A 22,967-nucleotide genomic window follows, 5' to 3' on the forward strand; every position below is an offset into this window, starting at 1 on the left:
TCACATGGAATCTGATCTTTTCAAATGTTATTTGAGCCACTTTAATTTGTGGTCCTCCTGCAGGTCTGATGTTTTTCCAGTTTGACCTTAATGTGAGAAGTCATATTGGAATTCATGTGGCTTTTAGTGTCTTGCCTCAAGACTTTTGTGGAGGGGCACTGACAGATCCTGACTGAAGATCCTTGTATGGAATCTGTCTCTGTGAAGCCATTCATGATCTTCCCACAAATTTGCTGACTTCCACTGCGAATCATCAGCTCTCACAGGAAACTATTAATGCTGTCTTCAGTGGCCTCTTTATTTACTTTCTTACAACAGCATGCTGTGTGTGAAATCTTTGCCATTGCTATTTTGCACATGAAGGTCATTTCAGAACCATGACCAGTTCATACTAGAGTCCAGTTTTGGCCACAGTTTAAAAATAATGTGAACAGCCAAATAGGGCGGCACAATTAATCACAACATCATCAAAATTGCAAAATGGCCAAGTGCAATATCTAAATCACAGAACCAGAGCCAAATTGCAAACCATTTTTTTCGATAAAAATGAAAAATGTAATGCAAAAATGATGATTCCCTGTAATTGCAATCACAGTACAGTCAAAATAATTGCAAAATGTTTTGTTTTTACCATATTGTGCAGCCTTACAGCCAAACAAACAAAAAAATAGAGCACTTAAGGCATGCAGAATGAATGTGGTGGCCCAGTCAGAATTGATTTGTGTTGTTCACACTGGCATGACAAAATCAGATCTGAGTCACATTTGAGAAGATAAAAATCAGATTTGGGCATCTGTTGCCTACAGTGTGAAATAACCAATAAGCAGTAATTGGACCTTGCCAAATAGTGAGCCAGCATCGATGTGTGTTATAATTTGTTTAGAATAATTTATTAGTGACTTAGTAAGTGTTAACCTAATAAAAAATAATAATCATAAATCATTGAATTAAATCATTGAAGTAGTGTCATTGTAAAATGATACCAAAAGTTCAAATAACCAGACACAAGCCAGACCAGGGTTTTTCAAAAAATGTGATGGTTTATAATAACTTCTACAGAGCCAAATAAAATGCCAGTTATAACCCTCAGTTGCATGTGTTAGCACGCAGTCACATGGTGGCCTGGATGAGAAACACACTCTGCTGGAGCTGACTGAGCTCTGCTGCAAAGGAAGCGCTCGGTGGGAACTCGCGCTGCGATCGATTGCTCCTGTCTGATCTCTGTGATGTAAAGATGGATGCCTGCCGAAATAGGTAAATAAACACAATTAGCCATTTGCCGAGCCGTGGTTGCGGTTTTCTTCGCGGTTAGGCTTTAATCTGGGGAACTAGGGTCGTTTAGGTGTTTTTCTGGGTTTGTGCGAGGGGTTGAGAGGCGGACAGCCGCAGTGCAGCAGCAGTGTTGGGTTCGGGGACTCGCCTCGCTGTTAGTCAAATGTAATTCTTTAACCATTCAGTCGCACGCAAATGTCACTTTATTCGTGTTTACTCCGCCTAGCCTGCCACATTTTGCACGTTCATATAATAGCTTTAGCCGCTGTGGTGCTTGTGAGGAGGACCCAGCCTCTCCTGTAACCTCTTAACATGTTCAGTCCCTCCAGCCTATTCGCAGCCACGCTCTTTGTTTTCTTCAGCAGGGTTTTGGCTAAGCTACTCTCATCAGACAGCACTTCTCCGACTGAAAACTGAGCTAACGTCGTGTTCGAGATGTTGCGGCGCCACCACACCGACGCTAAGCTCTTGTGTTCTGTTGTTATTCGCAGGTTATAAACGTGGGAAGTGTGTCCCTGCCTGGCAGTGTTCAACGTGCAGTTGTGAGTAGCTGCATCACAGTGAAGGCGTCAAACGTGCGCCACTGATTTACATTCATTGGGCTGGAGAGGATTTTAACGCCACCGTGTTGCTAACTGTGTGTTTTCCTCCTGCTGCAGCCCTGTTTTGGCCGATGCTTGCTGCGCTACAGCATGACCACAGCAGTGTCGGCTCATCTGGTAGTTCTGGCAAATGAAAATGGAGGAGGTTTCAATGTCCAGCCTGGACAACAGCAAGCTGGAGGTACAGTAGAGCAAAGCCACAGTGTGAGGACAGTTCGAGTAGGGTTTGGAAATGCATGGCACCTCTGCAGATAGTGGTCTGACCTGTGTGTGTTTGTTTCCCCTTCCCTGCCAGGGCCTAGCTCAGGACATCCTGTCTGACCTGGTGGAGGATGCATGCCTGGGTCTTTGCTTCGAGGTCCACCGGGCCGTCAAGCAGGGCTATTTTTTCCTGGATGACACGGACCAAGAAAGCATGAGGGACTTTGGTGAGCACAAAGTCATTGCGTCTGCCTAGTGCAGGGGTTTTCAAAGTCTGAAACGTTGGGCTTCCCCTCAAACAAAGCTTGGTGTAAGATGCCCCCCTTAGTTTACTTTCCTACTTTGCTCAATTCCTGGATGTTTAAGGAATCATGATTATGTTATTTGATTCCACAGACACTCATGAATTGAGCCACAATAGGTTTATATTGTTGTTTGGCGTAACTCAAGGCTGCACCAAATTCATTTAAAAGGCCTGTCATAAGGCATTCGTTAGTTTCTAACTCTTGGAAAGTGGGAAAAATGGTAAAGTCCCCCTAAATTCTTTAACCAGATCACTAACATGTAGACTAGTCTATGTGATCTCCTTTTCATAACTAATATTTTTCATTTCCATTCACTGAGCTTCCCTTGAGGCTCAGCTGTTGGAGCTGCCAACTCATATTAATATTACCTCAAGGTAGTGGGAAAAAAAACAAGTCATGCCAAATTTTAGTCATATAGCTGAAAATCACAATTTACTTTGCCTCAGGGGGCTTTACAATCTGTACAGTGTACGACACCCTCTGTCCCTGGACTCTCAATGTGGAAAACCCTTTTAACAGGGGAAAAAAAATATGAAAAAACTCACCAGGGTTCAACATTAATCATGGCCTGTGGCCAAAAAAGTTACTCTGTGGCTACTAAATAGTCCATGTAGGTGGCCACCAGATTTCACCCCCATACTGCAACCCTTCACCAAGTGAAGTATGGGTGTACTGTGTTCATTCAAACTGTCACTATGGTCCTTCCAGAGGAACCAGAAACACAAAAGGTAGACTATGAAAAACCAAAACAGCAGTGAAAATTTCAGAGAGAAATGAAACAGGAGTTTAATTAGGTAGAATATGGCAAATATAAGGATGTAATGTACTGTGATATGTGCAGCTGGTTTCCTCAACTAGCCGAGAAGCTTATTCACATTTTTCACTGAAAAAAATGCCTTCAGGAAACAATCCACAATTAAGGAAGGCTGGGTTAAGTTGTGTTTGTTATATTGTTTGTACATAATTTTACATTTAGGCCACCAAGAATGAACTGTGGCCACCAAATTTAGGGCCTTGAAAGTCCATAGGGTCAGTGCTTAAAAATAGCGTGACACACACACACACACACACACACACACACACACACACACACACACACACACACAGAGGAGGTTTCTCTCCCAATACAAACAGACATGCAACAGATGTTGTGTGCACAGAGCAGATCAACAAAATCACATTACATACAAATTCTGATGACAAAATTTCTGATACATGTAGATAATAAATTTATGTGAAGATTGTGGATCCAAGAGGTCACCGAACAACTTCAGGCAAGGCACAAAATTAGCACCGGCGAGGAAAGACAATGGTAATCTGTAGAGAGGCTGGTAAAATTTCAGCATTCATTGGCCATTTGGCTGGTGGATCAAAAAGTTACAGTAAGTTAGCTATAAGGTGTCACCAGAGATTTTTGTAAATAACAACACTGTATAATTAAAAAGGCCAAATATATAGGAACAATACATTCAAACAATAAAATCTCTGTAAATCAACAGTAGGTTCGAACCATTCCACTTTACCATATTATAAAGCAAAACTGTCAATTGTCTGCTTCACATTTCCAGAAATTGTGGACCAGCCGGGACTGGATGTGTTTGGCCAGGTGTACAACCAGTGGAAAAACAAGGAGTGCGTGTGTCCCAACTGCAGCCGAAGCATTGCCGCGTCACGCTTTGCCCCTCACCTGGAGAAATGCCTAGGAATGGGACGCAACAGCAGCCGCATTGCCAACCGCAGGTAAGACGGCCAAACACGGAGAGATCTCTAAACCAATTCAAGCTCAGAGCAAGTTTGCTTCTCCAAATTGGATTCTGACTCTGTACTGTGCTGATGCACACCTCTTCCACTGTCCTGTCAGCTCATTAAAGTTAATCCTCTTACTATGAGCATGATAATTAAGATAGACAAAGTACTTAATGGTTCACTTGTACAGTATTCATGTTGTGGAGGTGTAATAAAACTTTTTAATTATGTGTATATGCTGGAGAAGTTCTGGCCTCTTTCCCTATATTTCACAAAATAAGTGTTACAAAACAAAAAAAAAATGGTATAAAATAGTTTTAGGTCAGAATGTATTTGTTTTATAATCCAACTGTTATTTGTGGTGAGTAATGCTGAGTCATTGTGTTTGTGTCATGCCTTATTCTTCCCACTTCTACAGAATAGTCACCGGTAACAACACCAACAACAAGTCAGAGAGTGACCAAGAGGATAACGACGACGTCAATGATAATGACTGGTCTTACGGGGCAGAAAAGAAAGGTGATTTACTGGTTGTACTTTTTTTTTTTACCTCTTTATAGTGATGCTGATTGCTATGATCGAGTAAAGTGGCACACGTGAAATTAAAGTGATCTGAAATTTTATGTCTTTCTTTTACAGCCAAGAAAAGAAAATCTGATAAGGTATCCTTTGTTTTCTTTGCTAAAGCCTTCATGATAAATATAGCAATCTTGGGGAGCATTTTACTGTTTTATTATCCCCATGATTCATTCATCTGTATTATTCCTGATTTGTCCACTCACCAAAAAAATATATTTTCTTTTTCTGCCTCAGAATCCAAACTCACCCAGAAGATCCAAATCATTTAAGCATAAGAACAGTAAGTAATAACTTCTTCTTGTCTGTAGTTTGCACTTTATAGCCTTCAAATACGTATCACTGTTTAAATGACACCCTACCTGTTAAAATATAGTACAACAGTTGTGGGAATTCCAAATATCAGGAATGCATCTTACATCATATAATATTCCTGATCATGGACCGTTTCATGCCTGTGTTAATTTTACCTCTAAGCCACTGGAAAACAGTACATGCAACAGCATTTAGACGATACGGTGAAATATAGATTATATGTAGTATTTAGTAGAATTTTTGTGTGAGACCCTTTTGCATGATGCAGGCCGCATATTGCAAAGAAAGTCACAGGAACATTTTTGGAAAAATCCAAAATTAAAATACTCAGAAATCATAAAACCAGTGTATATCAGTATACTGCTTATGTATATAATAACTTTGTTAGTGACATACACAGTGGATAATGTAACAACCAACACAGTATGTAGTATATTAAGATTAGAGCATATGCAACATGTTATTACAATCATAACACCAGAAGTTGTATAATATATATGTCTAATAATCTTTAACATATTCATATGTCTTGAAGGCATAGTTCAGATTTTTTGAAGTGGGATTCTGTGGGGTATTTATCCTTAATCATTGTATTATGAACAGTAAATGTGGTCAGCACACCACCAGTTTGGAGAGTCTAAGTGTATGCTGTGTTGTGAATGTTTTCATGGCTTTACCTTGCCATCAGACAGCCTTTTCCGATGGGGAAACAACATTATATAAGCCAGAACCTGCTCTCCCCAAAGCAACTGGACTCCCTTGGCAAAAACACTTATTTTTCCCTGCAGACCACGGGAGTTGCAGGTTTACCGCTGCCTTGGTCTTCTACTTTGTTTGTGTTATTGTGTGACTTTAGTGTGTTAAAGAGTTTGTTTGGGTTCACTGAAGTCACACAATAATGAAAATAACCTGATCGAAGCAGCAGTAGACCAGCAACTCCTGTGTTTTGTGGGGAAAATGTAATTTTTCTTCCCATCAGAAATGGCTGTCTGACAGCAAGGTAAAGCTTTATGAAAATATGTGTGAAAATATTCCAACATTGGTGCTCCTGCTGCTTTTTTTTAATGTGGGACTTTTTTAAGGTGACTAATATGCGATCTACTATAGGTAATATGTTTGACTGTCACATAACCACACTTCAAAAATCCCATACTGTCCCTTTAACAAGTCCTGTTAGTGCAGTTATTGGATTTTAGAATACAGAAGCCCACCCCACTGTAGATCCAATAAGTTCATGTCTGCATGAGGGTTTGGTCCATTCCTGCCAATATTGTTTTGATTTTGTCCTTCATTATGTCTTACATTGATCCAGAGAAATGATGAAAATGAACTAAATACTCATTCAAATCACCACAGTCGACCGGTGACATCCAGCCTCCTCTTTATTCCCATAGATATGATGGGTCCCAGACGTCGCATGGACAACCAGGAGAGCCCGCGCATGCTGATGAAAGACGAGGCATTCCCTCAGTAACTCACTCGGCCACAAACACACATTCTCTTACCATCGTGTGTGCACATACACACAGACGCACACACGCGCACGGGAAGACCAATAACACTTCACCCTTGGTTCTTTGTGTTGTGAAATCAATGGACGTCAATGTTATAGGTGACATTTATGGCGTTTTGCTGCTCTGCAGAAGCAGTCCAGACCTCCCACTGTATACTTGACAGATTTGTTTTTTTTGTTTTTTTTTCTCACGAAATCATCGTACCAACACTCATTTTTTTTTTTTCTCTTGTGTAGTAAATTTTGTTTCAGACATTTTTGCTGGAGTCCAAAATAATGAATATCACAATTTCACTGCACAGAGGTAAATTCTGTTGTAACTCATTCAGCGGCCAAGCAGAGGCAGCTGTGTGAAGAGTGAAAGCGTGCACATACAGTATGTTGTTTCTTAAAAAATACAGAAATGATTAGCCATTAGGTGTACTTATATTTCCTCACCTTTTAAAATCTCATTCTTTGAAAAAAAAAAATGTCAAAGACAATCATTATTAATGGTTTGTCTTTTTATTTTCACATTCACTGTTAGACTCACAGTTCTGCAGTTGGATTACAATAATGGTGTGTGTGAGAGAGATTTGTCATTCACCTGTGGAAACTTGTTTTAAAAGTGAACTTCTAATTGTACAAGCAGGTATTTGCTGCAGAAAACAGGTTTGTTTTGTTTCATTTTTTGGTGGATAGATCAGCTTGTTTTCTAGCATTCAAAAATGTCTTTGTATCATGTGTTTACATTGTAAAGGGTTACATATATCCTTGGTGTGAAGTGATAGTGTAAATATTCCAATAGTTGAATTGCTGCTATCATGGCTCAGTTTGTTTCATCTGTCTAGCATAATAAATGATTTGTTACCTGTCTTTATTTCTCCTGTTGCCTTCAAACTTTTAACACTGAATTGTGTTTTTTTTAAAACCTCAAACCAAATGACCAACAGGGGAGGCTGTTGATCAAATGAAGAGGTCGAGAGATGTTTGACTTCTGATTATTTTAATAAGTTGTGAGAGACGTTAAATGTTGCTTTGTGGGAGTTATTTTTCCACTAACCCACTGCTGTAGATCTTATTCTGGAGGAACTGAGAAATGGAAAATGCAACAGTTCACACAGTTGGAACTGGTTGGAACTTAAACCAAAGTCGAGTGTTCTGCACTGGGTTCCCAGAACTGACAGTTATGCTGCCTTCAAGTGCTCCTTCTAAACTCCGACATCTGACTTCTTATACAGTTGTGTGTGTATGTCAGGGGGCTAGATTGAAAATTAAACTTTTCAGTTTATGGTCCTTAATGCAGGTCATTGGTGGACCATAAGGCATGCAGAAAAACAGTTATTTAAAGAATTAGTGACAACATCCACCCATTCTCAAACACTTGTATGTGGTGTAACCAGCGATGGAAAGCAACTAAGGAGAGTACAACTGTACAAATGAGTACTTTTACTTTTGATACTTTGGGCACATTTAGCTTATAATACTTTTTCTTAAGTAGAGTTTTGAATGCATGACTTTTATTTGTAGTGGAGTAGTCTTTTTTAATAAATGCTTTATTAAATGTTTTGCAGAGAAGGAGAATTATATACATACAAAATATAAAACAACAAATTCAATAGTACATCTTAAAAAATATACAATAATACAATCATCAAATTTCAATAATAAATTAGCAAAAACACAACATATATACTAGCATACAGAGTTCTTTGTCTTTTCAGTTTAGTCAATATTTGTTTTAGGACCACATCACTCACTACATTAGCTTGGTGATGAATTATAGTACACTTTGTAAATTATAGTCCAGTTAAAAATCCTGGTGCAACCTGGGCACTTCTTGTAAGACACCATACATCACTGCATTTTAATTGATAATAATGTTAAAACCAAACACCATTTTCCCCCACACATTTTAGATCTGTGGCAATTTAGAAGCAAATTTTCAATGGTGTCATATTCACAACAGCTGTCAGTAGGGCACTTTTTCACAGCTATGTCTGCCTTTGGACTTACAGGATTTAATACACGACTAAAAACGCAATTTCAGTATGAGAATAATTTTTAATGTGCACTTTAGGTTGGGCGTGGGTAACCTTTATTGTGTGGCGAAATTTGTAACACCGAAACGTCCGATTTCTCTGAAAGCATCATTTTGCATTGTGTGTAGGCAGTTACAAAGAATATTAGGTATGTCTTTGGTCACTCAGTTTGTCGTAAGTCAGGCGCTATCATGTTTTTCATTAGCCTCACAGTGAAATAGCTGCTAGTTAGCGATGCTAAGACATAAGAGCAGTGGGAGGAGATGACAAACAGCAGCCACCAGTCGGTGTCCAGAAAACAAGCAGCTGTAGGCAGAAGCAAATCCCGGAACTTGAAACGATAGGAAACGAGCTAACATTAGCTAGCTTTTTGTTGACAGTGTGCTTGCTGCTGTCAAACCAGAAGAGCCCGACCTCAGTTAAAGTAACTGGAATTAGCTAAGCTAGCTACTTTTAACGTTCATTTAGTAGCCTACTAGACTTGTAGTTAGAGTTAAATTTGGCTGAAGTTTCCGTCACTTTTTGACCACTTGTGGATTTAGAAGATGGCATCAAGAGGAGGCTTCACGGGTTCGCCGATGAACCCGAATGTTCACCCCATGAGTGTTGGGCACGCTGCGGGTATGAGGATGTCAGGCATGCCGCAACCTCCGGCTGGATACCCCCGAAGCATTAACACCGCTCCCCAGTACCCCCAGGTTGGTTTTTCTGCTTAGTTTATCCTTATTAAATAGAGGAACCTGTGACTGAATGAAAGGTTATCTGAAGGAAGTCAATTTTACTGTGGCTTCTTTAAGTTTATGTTAGACTTTAACTGCTTTGAAAAGTAAATGCACTCCTAAATTTGGATTGAAACAAGTGTATCCAGAAGCCAAATATACAATTAAGTCGACTCTTAAAGCTCTTTATTCTTTAAACATCAAGGTGTGGACTGTACTTCCGCATTTGAAAAAGGTGTGTAATTATTTAGTGGCACTAATAAATCGAGTACAACCCTTGTAATATAGTGACTGATCATTGTGCACCTTAAATAATTGCATTTTTAATTAAAATTTCTGTCACAGGACAATATTTAGTGCATGTGTGAAAGAGAAAATCACGTGGCCGCCCTGTCAGTTAGCTTGAAAACAAAAGTAAGTTTATCATCAGCACCATCTGTCACAGCTAAGCCCGCATATATTATCCCAGTTTTGCCACCATCTGCAGCTTCACGTGCTCTTTAGTTAATATTCACGTTAACTGTTGTCTCACGTTTGTCAGTTTAAGCCTGTTGGGTTCAGATATATGTTATTTTCTGTTAAAGGAGAAACCTAACAAAGCAAGGACTGTTACAGTGGAAAATTGTCATATAATGTTGATGAATCAATTATATTTAATTAAATAATAATTAAATAATAGAATTTTTACATTTATTGAACAGTATAACTGCACTGTATAACAAAATCAACATTGAAACATTAAGGGAATATAGAGAATTATAGTATATACATTTACAACATACAAAAACACTTGCAAAACATGCACTGCACATATCACCATTAAAACAACAAAAAATGCCTTTTGTAAGTTTTACCAGATGGTTAAATTGCTGTTAATTACATTATCCAATCTGTACATGCTGTACATATGTACAAAAGATTGATTTTCACTGCTTGGCTTGTTGTTATTTATGCTGACTATGACTAATACTATTACTTATGATCCACACAATAACATTCAGTGTAAGCGTCAGTATGTCTGCACATGCTCTTTTTATACGCCATGGGTGAAATATACCAAAACTTTCAATTCAGCTCTGGCTAGAACAAAGATTTTCGCTAGGACTGCAACTACTGATGATTTTCATTATTGATTAATCTATTGATTATTTTCACGATTAATCATTTATTCTAAAATGTCAGAAAGTTGTGAAAGGCTCATCACAATTTCCCAGTGGCCAAAGTGTGGACTTAAAATTGCTTCTTTTTTTATTTTCTTCAGTAAGCTGTAGTTTAGCAAATAATGTCAGATTTTCATACAAGGATGTTTGCCTGAACACATGCCTTTTTACATTGTTGAGACAGTAAATATTTTATCACTGTCATTCATTAATTAGCTTATCTGTAAATTAGTGTCCAGTACCTATTAGAAAAAAAATCAATTTCTATTCTCCATCTTACTATCTTGGTTTTAAAACTGATATCAAAATCAGCATCAGGTTGGGAGCATAAAGCTATCTTTGTAAAGCAGTACAGAAGGAAGAAAATATAACCAACATATTAGCACACATTCATATTTTAATAGCTACAATTAAATTAAAATGAGAAGCAGTGAGCTCTAGAAAAGAAGAAGTGTGCAGATCTGGAGAAAGAAACTTAACTTTTTTTTCCCCCCAGTAAATTCCTGTGAACCTGAAATCATAGCTCTAGCTTCTCTTCTTTTGTCTAGCGCTCAGGGATGCCACCAAACAGAGTGGGGGGCCCCCTGGGGTCAATGGGGGGTCAGATGCCTGGCCCTTCTTATGGTGGTGGGAACATGCCTATGCGACCAGGCATGGGGCCTCCAGGCATGGACGCCTCGAGGAAGCGGTTCCTTCATCAGCATCAACAACAGCAGCAAGAGGCGCTGGGAGGCCTCAGACGAGGGTAAAGTGTTGAGAAGTGAGAGTGTTTTGTGTGAGAGAAGGAGAAGAGAGGGAAAGGGAATAATGCCAAGGTTGATTGACCAAGACAGCCAGGGGCCAAAGCAGGGAATAGCACTGCTTGAGATTTTAACTTGGCTGTCATATAAATTGGGCTGCAAATAGCAGATATTTTATTGTTTGTTGATTCTTTTCTCAATTAATCAGAAAAATGTAAAAAAAAATAAATATGAATAAATAAATAAAAAACATTCATTTTCAGGATGTAAATCAAGAACCAGTTGCAGTTGAGAATCAGTCCCAAATTGTCTGATCCATTTGAATCTCATGCATCCAAGCTTATGAATTTGTTTTATCGATGCCAGCATGTATTTCTGACAGTAGCATATTGCAAAACAATGACTTAAAACTCATGCATCTACGCTGCTGGAGACTGGAGAAGTCATGGCGGAGAGAAAGAAACAGGGTGGAACCAACAGCAATACTGAAACATCCTTATACTCCACATAGGCTTAAATTCTTGGAATGTCATGTGTTTTACACGCTACGCTACCCCATCTGAGCATGACGTCTCTTATCCTGTTTTTTATTAGCATTAGCGTCAGACAGACAGGTTTAGCCGTTTTGTTTCCTCTGACTAAGAAACTCTAAAAGAAAACAAATGCTGTACAAATATTCTTTCGTTTCATCCATTGAGATGATGACAGTCATAGGGATGGGAATTGAGAACTGGTTCCAGTTAAGAACCAGTTCCAGGTTAAACAGTGGTTAAACAGCGGAGCTTCTGTACACCTGAGTCACATGCCTGCCCTTTTTTCTGCTCTGTTTATACACTGTGCTCGGACTCACAGCAAACAATTGTGTTGACACAGAAATCCTGTCTAAGCCTATTTTATTTCTTCACAGAAAGTGGAATCTGGAATCAATAAGGGAATCGATAAAGGATCAGATCAATAAGCAGATTCGATAGTGACACTGGTATCAACAAAATCCTCAATTCCCTATTCAGGTTATGTTGGTGTAAAATAGAGAAAGGAGCAAAGATTCACATTTGATGAGCAAGAATGTGAAAACATTCTGCATTTTACTTAATTAATCACTTATAAAACCTTTTATCAATTAGTTGATTGTAAGTATTTCAAGTTGGCTAAAATTTTTTGCCAAGCTTCTTCTTATAGCAACATCAGATAAAAAAAGAATAAAAATCCTCCTCAGGATACACTTAAAATGTGATTTGCTCTTTGCACATGACATTTCCTGCAAAATACGGTCCTTTTCTCAAAACTGATATATACAAAACCTCCTTTTCTGACTTTTACTGGCAAACAGCTACTGTAAAAACATGGTCAAGTCAAACAGATTTATTGTTTGAGATTCAAGAGATTTTATATACATATGAGAAGGCATAGTGCAATGCTGGCACTTTACAGTACACTAACAAGATGTAACAAGTCTTTGCATCAAGTTAGACACCTAGAGATTATGTTATTTATTAGACAGTAGTAATATCCTAATTAGACACCTCATGTTCTTTATTACACACGCTTAGACCTGTATTAGACTATTAGAGGGTAGTTGGGGACACATTACAACAGAACAGTATTGTAAATTAAAATAAAACCACGTCTGCTACTTGAGATACACCTTTGGCTGGTCTCACACAAAGTAGCCAAGATTGATGCCTGCTTCTTTGATCAAATCACATTTTCAGCCTACAGTATCACAATATGTCTGTGCAGTCAGTTGTAGACAAAATGTTCCTGTAGCTCTACAATTTCAGATCTGGTCAACATATTGTTTTTAAAAGCAGAAAGGGCAGATATGTGATTTTACTTTAGTTTACAGTACAGTTCTGTCATAATATGTCCCTAATTACCCTCTAATAAAGTCTAATAAGGGTTTAACAGTTATATTGCCTGATAAAGAACATATTATTTTTAGTTGTTGTCTAATTTGATACAAAGTACAGCTTGTTGTGTTAGACTCTTGGGCAGTGCACAATTTGTTACTTCTTATGATATAATGATACAAGAAAAGTGTTCATGAGGATCATGAAAAAGACTGCTGTGCATGAAGAGGAACGTCTCTTTATGAAAATGGGTGTTTTTCCTTCTTATTCACCATGCAGGTCTATACAAACAAGTAAAACTTAAGAACCTTGCCACCAGTAATGTTTTCCTCGGCCAGGATATAAACTACAGGATGTAGGGTTTACTTTTTTGAGTTTGTGTATTTAAAAGATGATAAATGAATGTAATTACATCCAGCAGGAAATGTTGTAACACCATACTGGTTATATTAAAAATTCAGCGGCTAATTATGCCTGTTGTGGCTCATTAGCGATAGAACAACACCACTCCTCATTCAGGGTGTGTTTTTCTCCCCGCAGTCTGTTTGTGATGTTTATTGCACCGTTAAAAGCACAGCTCAGATCACACAGACACGAGGACACGAGTATCTCATGACCGGCCTTTGCTTACAAAGCAGCACACACACGACACAAGCGGGTATTTTTGACTTCAAACTGCTCGGTGATGCCGTGCTCATAAATGTGTCGAGCCATGATGTGAGGCAGTGGATCTTCCATAATGAAGCTCTTGTCTTTAAAGGTTTATCTCATAACAACATTCACAGTAGAGGAGGATTAGAGAGCCATGGGGCTAGAAGCAACTTTCTTAAATTCCCATTAAAGAGCTCGGAGTTAAATTTAATCATAATGAGGGAGAACTGTGTAATTTAATTAAAGAAACAAAACAGCTTTTATGAAGTCTGCAGCAAGGATAAGTGGGAGCCTGAGGAGCTCATTCAGGGGAGTTAATGAAGAGATAGCACCAGCCAGGATTTTCTTATCGCACTATGAAGTTTTCACAAATTATTTATAATCAAAGCAAGCAGATGAGGACTTTCTGTTAATCTGGCATGTGTCAGTGCATGGTCAGTTCCCTGGAAATTGGTTAATGAGGGTCTTAAGGGCAAATTCTAACTGATGACACAACATTGTATATTGTACTTGGTTGACTAAGCAATATCTGTAGCCAATGAATATTTATTTTAGAGGAAACATATGGTTGTGTGTGTTCTCTTATTTTTTGGCAAATGAACAAACAGTCCTTTGGAAATCATCTTGTTTATATTATTTTTTTCTGTGCGATTTAGGGCAAAAAGGCGCAAGATGGCTGACAAGGTTCTCCCACAGAGGGTAAGAGAGTTTCAACCCCCTGAATCATTCTTTAGATGGATTTCAGTTTGATTACATTTGGCTGTGTTCCCTTCGTGTTCATGTCCTGCTTTTGGCTCTGTAGATTCGAGACCTGGTCCCAGAGTCCCAGGCCTACATGGATCTCTTGGCCTTTGAAAGGAAACTGGATCAGACCATTGCACGAAAGCGAATGGAGATTCAGGAAGCCATCAAGAAGCCCATTATGGTACCTCCTCAGGATAATGACAGGATATTTTGAGATAACATTCAGGCTTTATTAAGTTCGGCCTAATCACAAGTTTAATGTTACAATCCTTAATATTTGAGTCATAGTTTATTTGGCAACAGCTGCGGTTGCTGGAGGTAACAACAAAGTGCCATTTATAGTAATTTACACAGGGTTCATATGAGTGCTGGAAATCTTCGAATTTTACTGTAGACTTTTCAAGGTTTGAAAATTGCTTGGACTTTAATAATTTCATAATCACTTTTAGTATATGCAATTTAATATGCAATTTACCAGAGCTGTAAGATTCTGGAAAAGCTTGAAAATGCACCTTAAAAGTGCTTGAATTTCACTTTGGAAAAGGTGCAGGAACCTTGTGTACCACAGCAGTAAACACTCCTTGAGCAGCTACTTTGTTCAGAGATGCACTGTAACAGGTAGTTGTTAAGGGAATAGTTTTGCTGAGGAGTTGAGTATGTGCAGCCTGTCACAACTCTTCATCTAACTGTACACTGTGGCCGGTTCTGTAGATGCATTTTTGATAAACAGTCGCTGGCACTAGAGGGCAACCGATGAATTGGTCTGGCCAAACTTGGCTCCGATAGTGGCCGATGGCTGAGCAGTCTTCACTAGTCACGCAAGGTCGGGATCCTGTATGGCAAGCAGAGAAGCCTCCTTTCTGAAGAGAGTGCAAACAAGTTATGTTCTAAATAGTGTTGTGATGTTTGCCAAATTGGCATATGACGATGTCCACAGTGAAAAAATGTGATGGATGATTGTATTGTTGCTGTGTCTAAAAGAGTCTTCATCCCAGGACCACATAACTTAGTTGTGTTTACAAAGAAAATAGTACATGTAATACATGTAGATGTAGAGCAGCTCAGGCAACAACTCTATGGTAACTCTGAGGGGACAAACTACCTCATATACAGGTCATGATGCTGTGATGGTAGAGGACTCAGTGGTCGATGACTGATGGCCATCACATTGGACGATAATGTTGCCAGTCAGCCCAACCTTATTTCTGAACTGGAATTACTGACTTTATGGGAAAATAATAGCTCAAAAAATAAGAATCGCCTCCACCTAGATTTTTTTTACAGTAAATTTGATGTTAAGTTCCATCTAAATACCATTCCTCTATATTAAGTACCCCGATCTTTTATCCTTAATCAACTCAAATCTTCCACAACGAAACAACATTAGTGCATCCTAGGTGGCATTATTGCCCTGTACTACATTGCAAAAACAAAAACAACAGCAAAAAACCCCAAACCTCAAACCAGGCTCAAACTCTTCTTTAATCCACTCAATGCTTGTAATGTTTATCACTGTATGATTTCAAATTGAGTTAATTAGTTCTTTTCAATGGCTGTTTCCTTTTCCAAATTCAAACAATAATACATTCTTTTTTCCCCCCAGTGTAGTAGTGTCGTATGTGAATTTCCAGTGTTTAAGTATCTGGTTCTTTAACACAATTGAAGAAAAAAAAAAAAGAGTAATTTAACTCTGTGGACATCCTACTGTGTCCTATAACAAGTTTAAAATCCTCCCCCAATGTCTCTGTATCGAACTAAATCTTCAGAATTTCACAACCGTCGCAAAATGCGTGGATCAATTAATCTGTACCACATTTGAAACAGTTGTCTGATTTATTTTGACCATATTTATTAATTTTATCTCTTGTACAGTATGTTCTGTATGTTATTTTATATTGGATTACATGCATGATTCTGCTTTTTCATGGTTCATTTTTGTCTGAGCAACAGTTTTTTTTTTTTACTGGAATTCCTGATATATCTGCTTGTTCATCTCTATGAAACAGCAAAAACGAAAGCTCAGGATCTACATTTCCAACACGTACACCCCCAGCAAGCCTGAGGGTGAGGAGGCGGAGAAGGTGTCCTCGTGGGAACTGCGAGTGGAGGGCAAACTTCTGGAGGAAGTAAGTGAAAAACGCTCTCGTTACGTTTGAATCTTCTGTCTTTGTTTCACCATCATCCCAGCATGGTCTTTATTTCAGTCTCTGTTATTGTGTTTCTGAACTTCAGTCCTGTGTCCTTGGCTCAGACCACGCAACCAGATGTGTGTTTACAGCTCTCCTCACTCCACCCCACAACTCCTAACACACACATGCTCATGTTCTCTTTTGAAACAAGGAATTGAAACCACTGGCCGTTGCATACCGTGATCTGACATGCCTCCCCTCCCTCCATCAATCCCAGCTCAGCTCATTGTGTCATCTGAGGCCACATAAAGGAGGATTTTTTTCTCTCTTAATTTTTCCCCCGGCTCATTGGTTTAGGCATGCGTAGGAGTGTTGCATGGAGTAACAGAAAAAGAAAAGGGATGTGAGGAGGGAAGGAGTGGAAGGGGTCATGTTGTGCAAACAGACTTTGTCAGGGCTGGGGAGAGGGCGGGAGTGAAACAGCTTTTTCTACTTGTCTACAGTTTTGTGCGTTCGCCACCCCCAATGTGGTCAGAGCTGAACAATGCAGCTGCACAGACTGACACAGCACAATAAGAGGACATAGATAGATTGCAATCTTATTACTCCATCTTTTCACACTCTTTTTATGCATTTTGTGTTCTCAGCCTGGCAAGCAGAAAAAGAAGTTCTCATCTTTCTTCAAAAGCCTGGTGATCGAGCTCGATAAGGAGCTCTATGGACCTGACAACCACTTAGTCGAGGTATGACATCATTTGAAAGGCATTTGATGCAACCACCTTGGAACATTTTAGGCGCACAGACACCAAAATGTTCTGGGACTACTTTTGGTTCACCAGCCCCAGTACATTTTTCAGCCCGGGTCAGAACGTGGAGTTCAGCTGGAATCGTTAAAACTTTTGGATCCAATCCTGTCTGAGCTTGTTTGACAGTGCGGGGGTGAATCTGGAAGATATCCCGTCATGTTTAGTCCAACCTACTGTGACTTACTGTATGTCTGAATTCATCCCACACATAAGAGTTAAACCAGCCCCTTAGAAATATCAGACAGACATATTTTTTAGTGAACATCAGAAAACATGTTTTGGTGTGGTTACCAGTCCAGTTTACATAACTGAGTGTCTTGTACACGAAAACAAGAGTGGATAAAGCAAGTGTTTGTGATAATAGCTTTATTGTGCCTTACAATTAGAGTGAAACAGTCACTGGCAATGAAATTCTTAATTCTCAAACTCCCTCCAGCAATACTCAAACAATATGTCAAAAAATAAAATAAAATCATGCAAGTAAAAATGATAACCAAAGACAGGCCTATTCAGTTGGCAGTTCGTAGGCTGAATCTAGCCCCTTAATAACCTCAGTTTAAAAAGTAAATCATAGTGATTTTATTTCAATAACCTGCTAACATTCTAAGTTTACGAGTGTTTTCATTGTTTAATATTTTATTAGTTGGCTAAATAGTCCATTCATTGATTATGTCTGTTGTTAAGTGCAGACACTTGTTATATTAAAAAGTTTTCACTCAGGCTGTTTAAGCAGAGGGGATTTAGGAGAGTCACACTGAATGAAAAAAGATGTTAAATGCAACATTGTGTTTATTAAAACAGCAAGCTACTTCTCAACTAAAATTACAAAGGTGCTCTGTTTTTTCCTCTATTTTTGAGCATCTTTCTTTTCCAATTGTGAAAACTAAAGAAGTGGAAAGGTGCAGGCCACAAGTAAAGGACTTACTTGAATGAAAGTATAACTTTTTCTTTTATGAACATATTTCAGTTTAGATTAAGTTCAAAGCTCTTGTGATTTGAAAAATCTGATCTTTTTACTTCATTTTGTCTCTCAGTGGCACAGAATGCCCACCACTCAGGAGACCGATGGTTTCCAGGTCAAAAGGCCCGGCGACGTCAATGTTAAATGCACCCTTCTGCTCATGCTCGATCACCAGGTACCACCTATTCGCCCAGTTGCCATCTTGCAAACCATTACATATGTATAACTTTCTTACCTTTTTCAACCAACACTTTCTTTGCCTTAATGTTTTTTTTTCTCCCAGCCCCCTCAATACAAACTGGACCCACGGCTGGCTCGTCTGCTGGGTGTGCACACACAGACGCGAGCCAGCATCATGCAAGCTCTTTGGCTCTACATCAAGAACAACAAGCTGCAGGATAGTCATGAGAAGGAATACATCAACTGCAACCGCTACTTCAGACAGGTAATGGAGTGGTTTTGAGGCTACGCCGAACAGCAGAATGCAAGCTCACCACTTAATGCATACTTTTTAAAATTATGCTTTGACAGCAGAAAATGCTTAAAAAGTAGTTTGACTTTGTATTACATTAAATTTGTTCCCTTAAACTAATTAATAACTAATACATTCACCTAATAGAGAAATACCATTTGTACAGTGTGTTGGACTTACTGTGTTTGTAATTTAAAATTTATACCATTGAACTCATCATTTGTGGCTTTGACTTTGTACAAGTTACACATTAACTATAGTACAGTACTTCAAATGTGCAGCTGATATACATGTGTTATTATTATGTATTATCATTATTAGTGTTGAATTTTAATGTTCTAACGCTTGTGAAAAGACAAAGAAACAATAAAACTTTACATTTAACTTGTCGATGTTTCTCTGTTTTAAATCTTAATGCTGTTCAGATCTTCGGCTGTCCTCGCATGAGGTTCTCTGAGATTCCCATGAAACTGGCGGGTCTGCTGCAGCACCCTGACCCCATCATTATCAATCACATGATTAGGTAGGGGAGTGTGGATAATTTGCCCTCTTTCTGTATTTGTACGTGTGTCACGTGTGTGTGATTCTTAAAAAAAGGTCTGTGTATTTCCCAAAAATTAAATTTGTGCCTGTAATCATTAATTTTAGCTTGAATTCTGTGTCTCTGTCTGTGTGTCTCCTTTGAGCAGTGTGGACCCCACAGATCAGAAGAAAACGGCGTGCTATGACATTGATGTGGAGGTGGACGACCCACTGAAGGGTCAGATGAACAGTTTCCTGTCCTCTACAACTAACCAGCAGGAGATTGCTGCACTGGAGATGAAAGTAAGGCCTGGCAGTCAGTCACAAATGCCTGCATCTCACTGGCTTTTAGGATAATGTTTAATTTTGTTTGTTAAAAATATCTTATCTCTTACTGTACTTGTTGTATTTGCTGCAGATTCACGAGACAATTGAGTACATCAACCAGCTGAAGACTGAGAGAGACTTTATGTTGAGCTTCAGCAATAATCCACAGGACTTCATCCAGGACTGGCTCAAGTCTCAAAGCAGAGATCTGAAGGTAAATGTTAATTTCTTCTCCACTCCTTTAATATTTATAAAAGAGACGTGAGCGATTATTTGACTAGTCGATGTAATGCTGCTCTCACTAGTCAGTGCTAGAAATACTTGTCAGTTAAACTAATTGTTAACATTTTATTAATGCACCAGTTAACCATTTCATCTGAGAGGTTAGATGATGTCTTGTAAAATCAGCACAATGCAGTATTTTGATCTAGAAACTTAAAATGCATAACCACATTGAACACCGTTATGTGGACATTAACCTGCAAAGAGAGCAGGAGGCTGGTGCATTAATCTTAACCATATTCAGCAAACCAGTAAGACATTTTTTACTGTCCCTGAGTGTTTTCTGACTTTTAGACTGGTCAACTGGTCTAAATTTAAATTTCTGTTCAATCCACAGGGAAATTAATTGTCAGGAACACCCCTAATTTCTATTTTTTATGGTTGTATCTTCATGACCATCCTAGCAGATGTTTATTTTCGTTTGCATATTTTGTGCAGTCAGTTGTTCGCTTTTCCAAATTTGAAGAGTTTTATTTCAAAATGCTTTTGTAAAATTTCGTTAGTGGAATAGAATCATTACCTTCGTTAGTGGAATAGAATCATTACCTGGCGTAGTGTTTAATAAAAACTGCAGTTTTGCATTCAGTGGTAATATGTGCCTAGTCTGCTATAGCAAATTAACAGGCCACAATTCCTTGTGCATATATTATTTTTTAAACTGTTTATTGTGTTTTTGAATGCATATATTAACATAGTTCAGTCCATACAAATATCTCTACCTATACACGCACATATATGTACAGACAAAGGACTGTAACACTAACAATGTAAAACCTAAAATAAATTAAGAGAAAGTAAGAAAAAGAAAGCAATAAGAGGTGGAAAAAATGTGAGGGGATTAAACTAAAATCTTAAAGGGTGAAAAAGCACACATTTATATATAACGTTTATATAAAATGTACACTGGAACAAAATAAAATGACATAATTAGCAATTTCCAGTGTCCCTGTGTTGTTTGTAGTTGTCATTGCAAAATCTGTCCACCATTTCAAAAGCTATATTACATTACTGACTTTATAATTGTGTGAAATAACCTTCAACTTCCCTACACCAATATTAAAATGAAATCAACAGTTGGCTGATACAGCATTGTTTGCTCAAATTAAATGGAGAGGCTTCGATGCCTGGACGAACTCCAGGAGATACTGTGCCTGCTAATCGAATCAATAATGCATCATGCTTCTCTCTGTACTGCCAAAGTAGACTGACAATGTATAAATCACTCTTTTGAAAAATATTCAGGCGTTTGGGATTGAAGAGCATTCTCTATATTAATGAAATTGTGGTTCTTTGTGTTCAATGATTGATTTCTTTTCCACCAGCTGATGACAGATGTGACAGGAAACCCAGAGGAGGAGAGGAGGACTGAGTTCTACCAGGCACCCTGGGTACCAGAGGCAGTGGGCAGATACATTTACACCAAAGTAAGGAATTACAGGCTAATGCACAGCTTAACAGTGCACGTTTGATGTTGTATTATGCAGCCTTAGAAGGTTGTGTTCAGTTGTAATATGCACTGACAGCCCTTTTTTGTTTCAGGTGCAGCAGAGAAGACAAGAGTTGGAGCAGGTGCTGGGTATCCGGCTCACCTAAAGACACATTCCACAGCCGACTTAAGCTAACGTCGCAGCTTAAATGTTCACGAAGCCATCGTCACTGACATGATATGATGAACCAGCTTGTCAGTGGGATACATTTCTGTCCCACAGATAATAATTTTACAAAGTATATGGGACCAATGTTGTGATTAACATGTCCTTAATCATGCCTTGCAATGTTTGTCATTTTGAGCCTGTTTAAATAATCTTTGCCTTGTTTTGCAATATTTTGTGTTTATGGTACAATATGCTTAAAAACATATTAAGCGTTGGTGCTATCAAGGTGTTTTTCACCATTATGCTGTGTGCTGTTTTGAAAGGGTGTATGTTTACTTTCTCATTTTAAAGCCATAATCTTTACCTGATGTCTGGTAACATCTCAATAACGCAAGAATTGGGAGGCATGGTAGAATGAATTTCATGCCCAAATATCTATCCATACTTAAACATTTTACACCAGAAATATATATATTTTTATTTCAAAAATACATCTAGAAAATGTGGGTTATATTCTTCACAAACATAGGAATTCTTAGGAACATTTTATGCCACAAATAATTTTAAAAGTTTAGGTGCTGTTTTTTTCTACGTTGGGAAAAGCTTGAGCTCCTTATTTGTACAAAGTCCACTGTGTCCAGCTGTAAGTCAGCAGCTTTTTTTGTACTTCTTGAATGTTTACATGCTATTTTCATTTGTTGTTGGGGTTTTTTAATTGTTTTAACACCAGGAAGAGGAACTGTGGCGGCTTTTTGGATTGAAGGAGCCATACCTCCCGAGAAGGTTAAACTGGTGTTAATGAAATAGGAAATGCAGTTGTAGCGTGTCAACGTAACATTGCACCAAATAGTTTGTAGTTTCATGAGTTAACTTTTCATTGAAATGCTGAATTTCGTTATGGTTTTGCATGAGGTGATCTGAATTTTCTTTAAACATTCCATGTTAACAAATGGCGCTGTGCCAAAATTTGTTTTGTGAAAAAGGCACTTAGAATTTGAGAAATGATGTGTGTACAAATATTTTTGTACAGCCTTTGTAAAATGTTTGCATGTTGTGTATCAATCGAAAGCCTTTATCTTTTATACACCTGGAGGATTTTTTTTTTTTTTTTACAATAAAAATACATACAAATATTTGTTTTACAGTATTTTTTCATGTTGTAGAATGTATTACAAAAAAAAGGAACATGTCATAAATATTGCCCACAGACACAGTGTTATTATAAATGGTTAAAGGATTATATTTGTATTCTTTTCTGCTCAGCCTCAGCCGTATGATGTAAGCTGAGATCATACAGGAGTGAGCATGTTAGGGCTGGTTGAAGAGCTCCCTCTGAGAGCAGCAGTTTGGACAGGTGTGGCTGGTCTCACCTGTCTCTAACAGCTTAGACGTGTTTCCTCAAATAACGGCCAACTCAAATACCTCCTGCACTCAGCACACACCTGAGTCTTAGTTTGT

The 22,967-nt window shown here is 38.4% G+C and overlaps 2 protein-coding genes across 3 annotated transcripts; both read left to right on the plus strand.

The window, feature by feature from the left end:
- The first annotated feature begins 1,121 nt into the window (after nt 1-1,121).
- On the plus strand, nt 1,122-6,934 carry atxn7l3b (ataxin 7 like 3b). 2 transcript variants are annotated; one of them, XM_084740818.1, is made up of 9 exons: nt 1,122-1,254; nt 1,764-1,814; nt 1,932-2,055; nt 2,170-2,302; nt 3,949-4,120; nt 4,545-4,645; nt 4,766-4,788; nt 4,940-4,985; nt 6,412-6,934. In XM_084740818.1, exons 3-9 carry the CDS (start codon nt 2,005-2,007, stop codon nt 6,489-6,491), a joined length of 606 nt encoding a protein of 201 aa, XP_084596944.1. In that variant the 5' UTR covers nt 1,122-1,254; nt 1,764-1,814; nt 1,932-2,004; the 3' UTR covers nt 6,492-6,934. The 2 variants fall into 2 exon arrangements, with proteins under 2 accessions (XP_084596944.1, XP_084596945.1); XM_084740819.1 differs by lacking the exon at nt 1,122-1,254 and adding an exon at nt 1,303-1,437.
- Nucleotides 6,935-8,679: 1,745 nt separating this feature from the next.
- On the plus strand, nt 8,680-22,271 carry smarcd2 (SWI/SNF related BAF chromatin remodeling complex subunit D2). Its single transcript, XM_084741053.1, has 13 exons — nt 8,680-9,249; nt 10,979-11,175; nt 14,328-14,370; nt 14,474-14,596; nt 16,422-16,541; nt 17,192-17,287; nt 18,385-18,486; nt 18,595-18,756; nt 19,209-19,306; nt 19,473-19,608; nt 19,724-19,846; nt 21,237-21,338; nt 21,454-22,271. Exons 1-13 carry the CDS (start codon nt 9,097-9,099, stop codon nt 21,505-21,507), a joined length of 1,509 nt encoding a protein of 502 aa, XP_084597179.1. The 5' UTR covers nt 8,680-9,096; the 3' UTR covers nt 21,508-22,271.
- The last annotated feature ends 696 nt before the right edge of the window (nt 22,272-22,967 follow it).

This window comes from Lutjanus erythropterus, chromosome 17 (genome assembly GCF_056507025.1).
Source record: "Lutjanus erythropterus isolate fLutEry1 chromosome 17, fLutEry1.hap2, whole genome shotgun sequence".
In the NCBI taxonomy this organism is placed as follows: Eukaryota; Metazoa; Chordata; class Actinopteri; order Lutjaniformes; family Lutjanidae; genus Lutjanus; species Lutjanus erythropterus.